The sequence below is a fragment of the Lipotes vexillifer genome, unplaced genomic scaffold (genome assembly GCF_000442215.2).
Source record: "Lipotes vexillifer unplaced genomic scaffold, Lipotes_vexillifer_v1.1 scaffold342, whole genome shotgun sequence".
Classification (NCBI taxonomy): domain Eukaryota; kingdom Metazoa; phylum Chordata; class Mammalia; order Artiodactyla; family Lipotidae; genus Lipotes; species Lipotes vexillifer.
Window position 1 is genome coordinate 2342016 of NW_006786802.1, and position 15455 is coordinate 2357470.

The 15455-nt window shown below is 38.4% G+C and overlaps 1 protein-coding gene across 3 annotated transcripts in view; it reads left to right on the forward strand.

Annotated features, from left to right (window-relative positions):
- Positions 1-15455, forward strand: part of RPGRIP1L (RPGRIP1 like) — a 100267-nt gene that overhangs the window by 81221 nt on the left and 3591 nt on the right. For 2 of the 3 annotated variants that reach the window (XM_007459459.1, XM_007459457.1), the window contains 3 exons: positions 1-73; positions 8667-8751; positions 14093-14226. The exon at positions 1-73 is cut by the window's left edge and continues 126 nt beyond it. In XM_007459459.1, the coding sequence (XP_007459521.1) occupies positions 1-73; positions 8667-8751; positions 14093-14226 (292 nt within the window). Of the gene's footprint in view, positions 74-8666; positions 8752-14092; positions 14311-15455 lie in introns of those variants that run through there. The other variant, XM_007459458.1, reaches the window with a different exon arrangement.

Consider the following 15455-nt stretch of genomic DNA (forward strand, 5'->3'; position numbering starts at 1 on the left):
CCTGCTGAAGAGACACCTGTGTCACTTCCAAAACCCAAGAGTGGGCAGTGGGTCTACTATAACTATAGCAATGGTAGGTATGGTGTTTATAGTATAAACTTTTATCTATGAAGGAAGGAAGCCAAAGGAACAAGGAGAAAGTACATTTCTCTAATGTTCACATAAAATCATGAAAGTGTCGTCAGAATAGATTAATAAAAGTCAAACCTGTAGCATAAGGATTAAGAAATTAAACTTAAGGTACAGTTGGCCCTCTGTATCCATGGGTTCCACATCTTCAGATTCAACTAAAATACGTTGGAAAATACTTAGGGAAAAAAATTCCAGAAAATTCCAAGAAGCAAAACTTACATTTGCCATTCATCAGTAACTATTTGCATAGTATTTACATCTATTTACGTGGTATTAAGTTTTATAAGTAATCCGAGATGATTTAAAATATACAGGAGGATGTGCACAGGTTATATATGCAAATATTACACCATTTTATATAAGGGGCTTGAGCATCCTCAGATTTTGATATCTGCGAGGGTCCTGTAACCAATCCCCCTCTGATACTGAGGGACAGCTGTAATGCTAAAGTTCAAAGAAAACGAAAACAGTGGGAAAACAATGTTTCTAGATGTTCCTGCTATATCATAGAAAAATGCCACCTGTGTCTACAATTGAATTTAATCGAAAAATATGATATTTCAAGGAGAATAAAAGTACTAGCTTTTTTATCATATGATTCTAACAATTTAATGGCCTAATTATTTCTGCATTTCTGCTCAATGTCATCACATAGATGTTTTTACAATATACACGTATATCTCTCCGAGTGTCTAGATGCTCAGGATTTTAATTGAGTGATATAAGTTCTTAAAATACCTTTTCATTTTTTAGCCCACACATCCCTTCATAGTAGTAGCAGGCAGGTGCTCTCTTTTAGGGCTTTACCTATCAGCTAGTTGATATGAAAGTCTGCTAGACCAGTATAGACCCAATAGGCACCCTGTAAATTCTTAGATCAACCAACTGTAAGACGTTTTTAAGGACAGTATATATCAGTGTATAATTAGAGGGGAGTAAAACGATCATATCAAGCTGCCATGACCCTAAGTTAAAAGTGCTTATTAAGCTCTTCAAAAACCCTATATGAAAACAAACCAGAAAGATGGAGTGTTGCATTATCTTTAGCAAAACAGGCCATCTCATGCTAGTTGAACACCAATATTTTTTTTCTCACCAGTTTTATAAATTTCTTTTTTTTTTTTTTTCTTTTTTTTTGCGGTACGCGGGCCTCTCACTGCTGTGGCCTCTCCCGTTCCGGAGCACAGGCTCCGTGACACGCAGGCTCAGCGGCCATGGCTCATGGTCCCAGCCGCTCCGCGGCATGTGGGATCTTCTCGGACCGGGGCACAAACCCGTGTCCCCTGCATCGGCCGGCAGACTCTCAACCACTGCGCCACCAGGGAAGCCCTATAAATTTCATTTTAATCAACATGTATAATTGTTCTATTGTACCACTAGGATTACAAATGCTCATGATTTGTTTGTTTGTTTTGCAGTTGGCATTTTTAGAAACATGCTCATTGCTTGAAATAGTAATCATGAGTATCCAGAGATCTGGTCTAGTCTTCCTTGTATCTACAATTCTTACTAGTTACGAGAACTTGGGCAACGTGTTTCAATTTCGTGATTCCCTGTTTTATCTGTTGAATAAGGTGCTAAGAACCCTTCCAGCTCAGATTCTATAATTCTGTGATAACAGGTGGGTTGAGAAGTCACATGGGAAATAAGTAACATGGTCAGGACAAGAATCTGATTTCTCCTTCCTTTCATTGACTTGATCTAATAGAACATTTCCAAAAATATTTTCTCAAGCTTCCTAGAGATCTTTTAACTGCAAAGTATCAGAAAAGTAAGCCATAATTACGATATTATTAGTAATGAAAAAACTGTTTAGTCAACTAATTTTTTTAAATATTCCTCAAATTTTTTAAATTATTATTATTTTTTTTTTGGCTGCGTCAGGTCTTAGTTGCAGCATGTGGGATCTTTCCTTGCAGCGCACAGGCTTCTCTCTAGTTGTGGCGTGAGGGTTTTCCCTCTCTAGTGTAGCACGTGGGCTCCAGAGCACGTGGGCTCTGTAGTTTGCAGCACGCAGGCTCTCTCATTGAGGCACGCGAGCTCAGTAGTTGTTGAGCGTGGGCTTAGTTGCCCCACGGCATGTGGGACCTTAGTTCCCTGACCAGGGATCGAACCCACATCCCCTGCATTGGAAGGTGGATTCTTTACCACTGCACCACCAGGAAAGTCCCTAGTCAACTAATTTTAACGAAGGTACCACCCAAGGAAAGAGACAAGCCCTTCTGGTTTTTGTATTATTTGTTGTAAAGGGCAACAGTAGACTCTTTGGTTGGACTGACAACAAAATTGTGTTTTAGAAATTGGTTGTACATTGAGACACTCGGCCATGCAGCAGAACAGAGGTTTCCATTTGCTTAAGGAGCAATGCAAATCATTCTTTGGATGAAACCTGTGATACATGCTCAAGTATCCTGAATTTTGTACATTCTCACATGGTGACCTAGGTCTGTTTGAGGCTTTTTGTTGGTTTATTGGTTGGTTGGTTGGCATTGATTTGGTTGTTTTAAATGTTTTCCTTTTACTGCAAGGTACCCTACTATCTAAATGGTATTTTAAGAGTTGCTTATGTTTCTAATGAATTAGTCATTTGATATCAACAAGAAAACCAGTAATCTATTAGAATTTAATTCATTAGAAGTGTTTCCTGTACCTTTCTGCAGCTTCTATTCCTACCTGTTGAGATTTGACTATGTAGAATTTTCAAGGTTAACTGAAAAGAATTTTAAGGATATTTATCTGGTGGGAAGGGAGAGGAATGTACTTTGTGCTTAGAAGCAAATTAATGCTGTTTTATATCTACTGTATCTGAAAAAATGAAGTCCTAGATCATCAGCAAATTTGAGAAATAACATTAACCTTGGAGAAGGTTTATTTTTCACTTAAGTAGGCCATACTGAAAGTGTTTATTTTTAAATTACTATGTTTGCATCTCCTTCATTGCAGGAGAATCTCCTTGAATCTTTGGTTAATAAGTAACTATCTCACTCATCTAATTATTGTAATGATTAACCATTCACTTGTTATTTGATATAAAAGGTCAATATAAATGTAGGCTTACATCTTCCAAATCTTATTAAATGTTAATGAAAGTAGTTTTATTTCCAAACTGACATTTTAATTGAGACAGAAAATTTAAAGGACAGTTAGTACATGCTGTCTCCTATTTGAACACCATACCAGGCGAGAGGTTAACCAAACCTTGCAATGATTTTTACTCTGCATTATGACTTGAATCTATTCAAAAGCGATTTGTATACTGAGGCCTAAATTAGGTACATAAAATGAGAGGTTTAGACTAGTGATCCCCAGGATTATTCATAGGCTAATTCAGTCTCTTTATTAAGAGGTGTTAATACCAGTTTCACATACACGAAATATATATCTTTTTAGGGCTACTAATACTAGAAGAAAAAAGAAAAGAATCAACGTTGAATTAACTTGCTAGACACTGGTAGCAAGAACAAAACATTTGTATTTTATTGGGCTTGAAAAATTTGCTTGGAGAACACTGAGAAAGCAAGAAAATAGTTTGGAAAAGAATAAGATTAATGGTAGGTCTACAGAATGTTGTCTGGGCTGAATAAAGTCTTCTAGGGAGTTGACAGTGGGGAGAAAAAAGATTAATGAAATCGTCCAAAGTTTTTATGAGACTTATACAGATCTAGGCCTTTAGTCTCTGAGCATTGAATGGTCTATCTGTTGGAACAATTAAAGTTTAATGCAGAAGATGAAAAGGATGCAGAACTTTAGATTTTGTTACTAATGGGTGGAAAAACTTGGCAAAGATAAGGACTGGGAGGATGATAACACTTTAACACAAAAGTTATCTTCAAGGTTATCAAGCCTTGATATAATTAAACCATCTGCATTTCTTCTGCCAAATGACATTGATAAAGAAAATAAGGATTTCTCCAGCCTGCAGAAGTGAGGGATGTGTTTTTAATGGTAGACAATTCAAGATCAACTCAAGTATTTGGACTACTGGTTTGTATCTTGTTTGAGACATATGCTTTCAGTAAATTTTTGTCAAAATCTAGCAAGTCCTAAACAAATGTGATTTCTGATGAGAATGAAAGGTAGATGGCTTAACTTTTGGAGAGTTCTGATACATTTCATAATCACCAGAATTGCTTTTTAAAGGATGTATTTCAAGTTTTGAAATTGTAGATTTTTTTTAACCATCTAATTCAGAACACCAAATGGATGTCCTTGGGATCATGACCTAATTAGAGGTAACCAAAGTGTCTCTATCTCCCACATGTTTAACACAAAAAAAATGTTTACTAGTTCCTGATCCTTTTCAAAAATCAGGCAAAGGAGTGTTGGGCCCAAACGTTGGTTCTCAATGGTATCCTGACCAGCAGCAGCAGCAGCTGGGAAGATATTAGAAATGCAAATTCTCAGGCCCTAACCCAGACCTACTGAATTAGAAATTGAAGGTGAGCTCAGTAATCTGCATTTTTAACACATCCTCCAGGGATTCTGATGCTCATTAAAGACTAAGAACCATTAGGCTAGATTAAGATCCCCAGTCTAGGCCTTGTTTGTGCAAGCAGGAGAGCTGTGTAGTTCTAACTTGGTACTCTTTTGGAGAACCAAACTCATCAGTAAGTAGCTTGAGTTTTTTCGAAAAGGAATTTTTTTTTTTTGAAGTATAGTTGATTTACAATGTTGTGTTAGTTTTAGGTGTACAGCACAGTGATTCAGTTATAGATAGATAGATAGATAGATAGATAGGTATCTTTTTCAGATTCTTTTCCCCTATAGCTTATTACAAAATATCCCCTATGTATAGTCCCCTATGCTATACAGTAGGTCCCTGTTGTTTATCTATTTTATATATAGTGGTGTGTATCTGTTAATCCCAAACTCCTAATTTATCCCTCCCCCTACCTTTTCCCCTTTGGTTACCATAAGTTTGTTTTCTATGTCTGTGGGCCCGTTTGTTTTGTAAATAAGTTCATTTTGATCTTTTTTTTTTTATTTCACATGTGAGCGATATCATATGATATTTGTCTTTATCTGGCTTACTTCACTTAGTATGATAATCTCTAGGTCCATCTATGTTGCTGCAAATAGCATTATTTCATTCTTTTTAATGGCTGAGTAATATTCCATTGTATATATGTACCACATCCTCTTTATCCATTCATCTGTCAATGGACATTTAAGTTGCTTCCATGTCTTGGGTACTGTGAATAGTGCTGCAATAAACATTGGGGTGCATGTATCTTTTCGAATTATAGTTTTCTCCAGATATATGCTCAGGATGGGATTGCAAGATCATATGGTAACTCTATTTTTAGTTTTTTAAGGAACCTCCGTACTGTTCTCCATAGTGGCTGTACCATTTTACATTCCCATCAACAGTATAGGAGGGCTATTTTTTCCTCCGTACTCCATAGTGGCTGTACCATTTTACATTCCCATCAACAGTATAGGAGGGCTATTTTTTCTCCACACCCTCTCCAGCGTTTATTATTTGTCAAAAAGGAATTTTTGAAAGTGTTCAGTCAAGAGAACTGGTTAACGCACCTGGACCAGATGTAAATATCTAAAGCAATATCCCTTTAAGAAAGAGTGAAAGGAGGGCGAGATGGCCTCTCTTGATACAGCGATGGAATTCTCTCTCACATCCCAGTCTGTGCTAACAACATGGTTGCAGCTTAAACAGCAGGAAGAGCTCTGGCTTCATGTGGAAGAAGGAGAAGGTATAGCATGGAGGTTAAGAAGGCAGGCCATGGGGAAGAGCTTCCTGGATTCAAATTCTGGCTCCACCACTTTCTAACTAGGTAACCTGAGGCAAATTACTTACCTTCTCTGGGTCTGCTTAATCATCTGTAAAATGTGGGTCAGCATGGTTCTTAACAGATGTGATTGCAGTAAGGAAAGTATTGAGTGTAGTACATAGTACATAATAAACATCACTCAATAAATGGTGGCCATCACTATTTTTATCTTTGTCAAGAGAATAGGATATACAGTGTGCTGGTCAACTGGATGAAGCAGAAGGTGTCACAACTATATCATTTTTTTTACCAATTTCAGTGGTAAAGATTTTTTTTAAAAAAAGTTAAACATAGAATTGCCAAAGATTTAGCAATTGTACTTTTGGGAATGTACCCAAAAGAATTAAAAGCAAGGACTCTGACAGATGTTTGTACACCATGTTCATCACAGCATTATTCACAATAGCCAAAGGTGAAACCAACCTAAATATCCATCAAAAGACAAATGGATAAACAAAATGTGCTGTGTTTGTATGTATGTGTCTGTATGTGTATATACATGTACATACAGGAACATTATTGAGTCTTAAAAAGGAATGAAATCCTAACACATGCCATAGATGAACCTTGGAAACGTTATGCTAATTGAAATAAGCCGGACACAGAAGGATAAATATTATATGGTTCTACTTATAAGTGGTATCTAGAATAGTCACAGTCATAGAGACAGAAGGTAAAATAGTGGTTACCAGGGGCTGAGAGGAGGAGGGAGTAGGAAGTTACTGTTCAGTGGGTGTGGTTTCAGTTGGAGATGATGATAAAGTTCTGGAGATGGATAGTGGAGATGGCCGCAAAACAGTGTGAATGTACTGAATGCCACTAAGCTGTATGCTTAAAGATGGTTAAAACAGTAAATTTTATGTTATGTATATTTTATCACATTAAAAAAATTTTTTCAAGCTGTTGAGATTCATCAGAACTGGTCTAGTTTAATTGAAAGACTATTTGGATACTAGACGTTGAATTTAGTCTTTTTTTTTTTGTTTTAAATCACTGAGATTACCCTTGTCTTCAAGCAATGTAGACCACTATAATTAACAACACTGTATTGTGTATTTGAAAGTTGCTAAGAGAGTAAAAAAAATTGTCACCATGTGAGGTGATGGATGTTAACTCACTATGATAAACATTTTGCAATATATACATATATCAAATCATTATGTTGTACACCTAATACTAATACAATGTTATATGTCAGTTATATCTCAGTAAAACTGAGAAAAATTATCACAAAAGAAATGTAGGCCAGTATGGCTTAAAAGCTCTAGAACTCTGAAGTCAGAAAGGATATGGCCTACCGTATCTTGAATTGGTAATTAACAGCAAAAACAAAAAATTCTGATTTGGGAAAAAAAGTTCAAATTTAGCTTGGTGTATTGGTGGCCAAATGAGGTCCCATCTCCCAGCATTAGTGGAAAAGCATGACTTTTTTTAAAAGCATGCCTTTTTAGCATTGATAAGTAAAACACTATATTTACAAAATTTACAAGAACACTTTGTCTTTTATGATTCCTGTAAATCTCAGTAACCTATATCATCAGTCGCATTTACTAACATGGTATCGTGCAAAGAGCAAAAAGCTAAGAGCTGCTGTTTGCCCTTGGTTCTTCCTTCTCTTAAACTACCAACCCACCTCCACACAGACCTTTGTGCCTCACTCAGTGCCCAGCACGTGCCATCCCTGGCCCTCGGCTAATATTTGCTCAACTAGCCAACGATTAAATGAGTTGATAGCATCATAATTTGAGGTTGAACTCAAATTGTCCAGGGAAACATTCTCAGTATGAAATATGTTTGTTCCTAACGGAACCTGGCTTTAGAACTGTCATGGTATCTTTCACCCTTTGTGTATTTTTGATCAGGGATTATCTCTAAATTGAGATCTGGTCACAGGAGAGACTTTAACTCCAAAATGGCGCCTGAAAAAGAAATGTCTTCAGAAGTTAACGCATGGCTGAAAGGCTGCCGAGCTGACAAAAAATAATCAGAATGAAAATTAGAGTGTTCACACTCTGAGATGCCATTTTCCCAAAGTGCAGACATTTACAGTTTCACGTGTTCACTGTCTTCTTCCTGGTGGGTCTTTAGATGAGTTACCTAATCTTATATTTCAGCCAAGTAAAGTCTAACCACACTCCTGCATGCCAGCGTGAACCTCTGAAAACCAAAGACAAACTTCACACCCTAAAAAGCCTCTCTCTCTCCCTTCCACTACAGGTCTATGCCGTACCCCCACCCAACCACCAGCAAGTGTCAGCGTGTGGATTTCCTCAACCCATTGCGCTAGGATGCCTCTTTTATTGCATGTTGTGGCAGGAGAGAAGGATTAAATTACCAGGGCTGTCAGGAAGGACAAGCTCTCTGCCATACATTATCATATCACTTGCTTCTTGGGTGAAAGAAAATGCAGTAAATCCCTCAAATACAAAGCAATAAAGACCGCTGGCTTTTACTGTCACGACTGCCACTGCCATTAACAGGCAGTGACAGCGATGTGGCACTCTTAGATGTTGCTTATATCTTTTCTGACAGTGTGCACGTAAACCTGCCAGTGACATGACATTAGATCACATGACTATTCAGATTTGATTCTGGTTTCCAGCGCGGCTTTCTTTTCCCTTGCGTACAAGTGAGGTGGTATGACTTGCGTCTCTAAAAACAGGTATTTATACAAATACATAATGGTACTAATGTAGCATATTCCTGAATGACTTCTTGCGGATTTTTTTTTTTTTTTTGGTTTAGTGATCTACGTGGATAAAGAAAACAACCAAGCCAAGAGAGACATCTTAAAAGCTATACTACTTAAACAAGAGATGCCTAATAGAAGGTACATTTAAGCATTCTAAATTATCTGGCGGTTCATACAAAGTAGATCTCTGTAGCGTGGTGTGGTGGGGAAAAAAAAGCACAAGGTGAGGAAGCAGAACACCTTACTTCCCTGATTCACTCAGTGTCCTTGAATGAGTATGTGACCTCTCTGGGTCTCTTTCCTCCTAGAAGTATCACAGCCCTGCCTATCATACAGAGTAACTGTAAAGATCCTATCGTGCTTTGCAAACCAAAAGACTGTACAGTGTAGTATATAAAGTATCCCATTGTCAGTCAGGTATAAGTGTAAAGCACCTAACAGTGATTGCCAGGAGGGGGCACTCTGGACTCAATGGCTGGAATATAAATTCTTGTTCTATCACTTACTAGCTGTCTGACCTCAGACAACCACCCTGTGCCTCACTTTCTGCATCTGTAAAATGGAGATAATACAGGGTGGTTGTAAAGATTAAATGAGATGATATGTGTAAGATGGATAGAATAGCACCTGACACAGAGTAAGTGCACAGTAAGTATTAATTGCCGTCATTATAAGCAGTAGTAATATTATTATTTGTAATAGTTCATCAGCCTTTCATACTAATTTTTACCTCACTATCACTTTTTAATAGTTCATCATTTCATGTTATTTTTAATGCTTTTTGGGGGCAAACTTGAACAGGACACTTTGCATTTTTGGTCAGTAGAGAAATTATACCCTTTCGAGAAGGAAAAAATCCTGATCTTAATAAGTTCTTGCTGGACTTCCCTGGTGGCGCAGTGGTTAAGAATCCACCTGCCAGTGCAAGGGACACGGGTTCGAGCCCTGGTCCGGGAAGATTCCACCTGCCGCGGAGCAAGTAAGTCCGTGAGCCACAACTACTGAGCCTGCGCTCTAGAGCCCGCGAGCCACAGCGACTGAAGCCCATGTGCCTAGAGCCCATGCTCCGCAACAAGAGAAGCCACCGCAGTGAGAAGCCCTCTCACCGCAACGAAGAGTAGCCACCACTCGCCGCAACTAGAGAAAGCCCGCACGCAGCAACGAAGATCCAACGCAGCCATAAATAAATAAATAAATTTAAATAAATAAATAAGTTCATACTTTTGATTGAGCTCCCATCCATGCAGTCTGAGGAGTTATCGAAGTGCTCCCCATCAACCCCTGAGCTGGGGGCTTCGCCAAGGCCCCTCTGCTGGCTTGTCCCCGTTGGCCTGGTTGGACACTTTATCTCCCCATTGTCCTCTTCTCCTTGCCTTTATGGCCCATCAGTGACAAAGCCTCTCACTGCCTCAAACCAGCACTTACCCCTCCCCCACCTGAGAAAGAGACTGAGGTTCATCTGTTTCCTAGAGGTCAGGAAGTGAACATTAACGACATTATATTTTTCAAAAGAGCTTCCCAACTAGCATCTAATCTTCTGTTTCATGAAATGAAACTGAACTTCTTAGCTCTTAGGATCTGACAGTGGATTTTTCTTTAACTCCTTGAAATACATGTATCATTTCCTTGGATTTTTTTTTTAATATTTATTTATTTGGCAGCGCCGTGTCTTAGTTGCGGCATGCGGGATCTTCATTGTGGCACACAGTCTCAGTAGTTGCGGTGTGCGGGCTCTCTAATGGCATGCGGGCTCAGTAGTTGCAGCACTCAGTCTCAGTAGTTACAGCACGTGGGCTTTCTTGTTGTGGTGTGTGGGCTCTAGGGCACGTGGGCTTAGTTGCCCCGCAGCATGTGGGATCTTCGTTCCCTGAACGGGGATCAAACCTGTATCCCCTGCGTTGGAAGGAGGATTCTTAACCACTCGACCACCAGGGAAGTCCCTCCTTGGATCTTGATTCTGAAGAAAGAGTAGGAAAACCCTATTAATTGCCCTGAGGTTCTGTTTTTCCCAGGACGGTAGATAATCACTCAGGTTTTACTTAATTTGTATACTTCAGCTTCTTTCAAGGCCACCTCAAATACCACTGGCCCCCTGGGGTATCCCAGGTCACTAGTGATTAAACAACACTGGCCATGTCATCTACTTCTCTGCGGTCAAGAAGCTGGGTCATCACTGCCCAGAACTGAACTTTAAAAATAAAAAAAAAGTCCACCATAGCTGTAATGACTCCCACTCTCCCATCATTGTTTCCCTAAAAATTTCTAAATGCCCACAGAGGCACAAATGTTCATGTCATTTTAGATACTGCAGGAGGCACTGCAGGTGCAGAGTGACTGGCTCGGGGCTGATGGCAGCTGAGGGCTTGGAGCGCCGGCCACATGCTCCTCGGACTGCCAGTGGAGGGATGGGGCCATCATGGGAGAATAGCCCTGTCCCATTTCTCTCCTTTGACAGTATCATTTTCTTAAGGGGGGAAAAAAAAGGAGTTTACATTTACATTTTTCCACAACCAAAAGACAACTGTTATTCCAGTGAGTGTTCTCACCTTTTTTAAGTACTCTGAGGTCACATTAATTAAAGTACCTCCTAGTTTCTAAGAATTCATTTTCTCAGACAGTAGCCCCCTTGAACATTGGTCATAACTTACAGAGCCACAGTTAGATAAGTTTGGCCAATCTTCTCTGACACACATAAGATGATGTGCATTGTATAATGAATCACATATAGTACCTTTGCATTCTGCCCCATGCTATATTTGCAAATATACAAGCGTCACTTTAAAAGGGAGTCAACACATTGAAATGAGAGTCTGGAAATTATTTATTTGAAGTCGTGGTTTTGACACCGACTTAAGGTTCCTTTTTGGTTTCATTTCTTCCCTTTCACAGTGTTCTCCTGTACAGATCCAACATAACTATCAGCACACCAGTATGTAAAACTCACAGGTGAGCCCTTAGGCTCTTCTATCCTGTTTCATATAAAAACGAACTATTTCAGAATGAGGAAAGAATCAAAACTGCTAAATCATCTAAGGAGTTTCAGTGCCTTCTTGTTTCCTAAATGACAGCAGGTGACGTCTGAGGTCTAAATCTTGAGGCCCAGCCCAAGGCCTGCCTTCTCCAGTCAACCTTCCCCAAATGAGCCAGCCTTCAACTAGGACTTCCATTCTGCAGTTCATGTAGTAATTCAACAAATATTTATGATCCCTACCTAAGTATCAGGAACTAAAATGCTGAACAAGAGGATGTCTTTGCACTCATGGAGTATACATTCCACTGAGGAAGACAGACAACAAGTAAACAAATCAACCAATTACATATTACAATAGGTACTAAGAGAAAGCTAAACAAGCTGCTAAAATGGAAAATAACATAAAGGGAATTCCTGGCGGTCCAGTGGTTAGGACACCGCAGTACCACTGCCAGGCCCGCGTTCGATCCCTGGTCAGGGAGCTAAGATTCCATAAGCCTTGTAGCGTGGCCAAAAACAAAAAGTAGGAATAAAAAAAGTAATAATAACATGAAGGCAAACCCGAGGAGATGACATTTAAGCTGGTTAGTGAAGCCTCTTTCAGCATGTAAAGCAAGGTTCCATCTCTTTGTTTTGGCAGGGTTCAAGGTAAGATGAGATGTGTCTGTGTGTGTCCGTGTATGTGTATGTACAGTTTAGCCGAAGCCAAGCTGTAGTTTTAAAATTATTTTAGTGTACCTTCCTCCCTTTAGAGCCTAACTTTAGTTTCTTAATTTTGTATTTGACATCTCATTTTGCTCTCTATAGAATCTAAACCAGAAATATTGCATTTTTTGTTTTTAGCCCTTTCTCTGGCACTTAGAAGGTTTTTTTTTTTTCTTTGTCCCAGAATTCTCATGTATTCAGTGGAGGTAATAGTATGCATTTGTAAAGTATATAGATAATTATCCTTAGATATGTGACATTATATAAGGATAACACTTAATATTATTACAATCTTGTAGCCTCCATCCTTTCTGTGAGTCTTGTGGGTGTAAAATGTGCATCAAATATCACTTCTAATTCCTTCTTTTCTAAGTATATTCATTTTAGGACAATATCTTTCATCATCATTCTTCTTGTTTAATGAGTGATACAGTCATTGTATAATTTGGGTGTCTCGGTTTTCAGTTGAGACAAGCCTTTCCCATGCATTCTTTTTCTCTCCCCATAGAAATGTAGAAGCTTAAGGAGCTCTACCTAGATTAAAAATAGTAATAATAAAAGAGCAAACACTTACTCAGTGCTTAATGTGTTCCAGGCACCATTTACATGTATCATCTCATCCAATCCTCACAAGAGCCCAGTGAATCATTACTATTCTACAGATAGGGAAACCGAGATCAGAGAGGTTAAGTAATGTGTACAAGGTCACACAGCTAATTAATAGGAAAGCAGAAATTTGAACCCAGAACGGATGCCTTAAACCACTTAATCTTAATTTATCTATTTTATGCATCATATAAAATATCCATCTTTCTATTTCCTGATCAGAATTTATTGCTATAGAAAAACAGAGACTTAGTAAAGAAATGAAATGTTGAATACTTTTAGCAAATTATTTTAAAATATTGTCATGTTTACCTGTAAGCATTTGGAAAGGATTTTAATCGTGCATATTTTTCAAGGCATGACATCCCAGAGCCTTAGGTTTTTTACCTAACAGTGTTATCTAAGAAACAAGTTTCTTGTTTTGTTTCTGATTTGGGATGGATAGATTTTGAAAATGGTTAAAATGGTCGTTTACAAGCATTCGTGGTTTAAGCTATGCTGCCAAGACATATCAAAAGAGTACTTAACTGTAAATTCCTGTCATTTGGTCAGTCCAAGTGTGTTTGGCCTCAACACAAGCCACTAATTCAAATCAGTTCCATCAGAACCCTCCAATTATATGTCTAAAAGTAAAATAAAACTTGGATGCTATGATTGTAAGTTGAAAGATTGCTGAACTAATACAAACATTTCATATAGCTATTGGGTAGAGCTACAACGTTTAGCTAACATAATTAAGAATATATAGAACACAGTTGGTTAAATTGCTTAGTAGAAACTCCAAAGTTGTGCATTTCTATAGAAAATGTTGCATTTCTGTTGAAAAAGCTGCCCTAACCTCCCTGGTCTTTATTCACTTGATCCTTTTAGCCTTAAAAGTAGACATGTCAAAATATGATCAGATAATGTATAATACAGTGAACATCTGGTTCTTCTCTTCGCCTAGTAATTTTCTCAGATTCTAGTGATAAATGATAATCAGTGCTTAGAAAAGTGAATTAGTGTTCATGTGAAGTCTGGGTGTGCTATAATAATTCTAATCGTTCATATAATAACTTATATAATTTTCTTTTTATTGGAATAATTGGAAACTGAGATTTCACAGTTTGTGATAAAAACCCATTCAGGAGTTTTGTTTCATTTGTGATTTTTTTTTTCTCACTTTGTAGCGATGTTCTGTGTTCTTTCCCTTCTCAGTGTTCGCTTCACTGTGGTCAGTGACCCTCCAGAGGATGAGCAGGATCTGGAGTGTGAGGACATCGGCATTGCTAACGTTGACCTCGCCGACATGTTTCGGGAAGGGAGAGACATCATCGAGCAAAGTATTGATGGTATGGGTGGAAGTATTGCTCAGTCTGTACAACCAGCAATTGCTGAAATCCAAATTCTTTATTAAAACCTTCTTTTTGCTGGCTGCAAGGACGTTGAGTCACACACTAGTTTAATCCTTTGCGACTCAAGCTGATGTTTTGTTGAGGCTGGAATTTCTCCCTACATCCCCCCCTTACCCTCCTTCTCTGCCTTCCTTTGAATCAACAGAAATTTAAAAATAATTAATTGTGTTTCTCAAGGAATTATTCATTTTGTTAGTATTGGGGGGGTTGTGGGGGACAAAAATGTGGCCACTGGATTTTTTTTAATGTTGTTTGTAGAAGCCTCATGCTGTCAACCCTTATTTCAGCTAAGGCACCTTATTCTGAGTGATCATTACAGTGTGTTCTGCAAGGCTTCTCTTTACTTCAATGTTACAGTCCGGTGATATAGTCATTGCATATAACTGAGTAGTTTTGGTCACTTGCTTCTCATCAGGATTCAGGGAGGAGTTAGGGATTCCTGACAAAAAGTGCTCTTCTAGATTTGCACCTCACCAGGTGTGAGTCCCAACAATGCCTGATTTCTACCCCTTATCCTTAGATAACATATTTAGAACATGCTGAAGGCACTGTACTTTATGAAATCAAGACTTTTAAAAATAATAATCAGGGATGGCCTGGGCTGTACAATAAATGAAGAAATGAGGCTGAGTCCTAATCTCATTTCTTAAGTCAGCAGAGCCATCCATCACTGGAAAAATGTACACAGTTTGTTTACTCATTTATCCATGCATTAAATGAACACTTTACTGAGCACCTCTTAAGTGCCAGGCACTCTGCTTACACCATAGTTCAGCTGTGGTTCACATGTCAAGCTGCTTGTCCTGGATGTGTGTCAAGTGCTCAAAAGTCAGGATCAAGCCAAATAATTAACCAAATTAGACCAAGTAACCAAACTAGAAACCTATTCTGGGAAATTTTATAAACTATACATATCACACACATATCACAACTTTGGCAGGCACAGAAGAAAAAGATGAGAGGATTAAAATATGAACCTAAGTCCTATTAAAAACACCCAGAACCAAGAGAGTCTGACAGAAATGTTCAGAATTATCTGTGCTTTATATTCTTTATCTTTTCTACAGTCAGTGCTGTTTCAAAAGCCATCTTCTCATGCTACAAGACCACAAATGATCATATTGGTCTGATAGAGACAGCTATTGTGGCCTTGTTCTGGGAAAGAG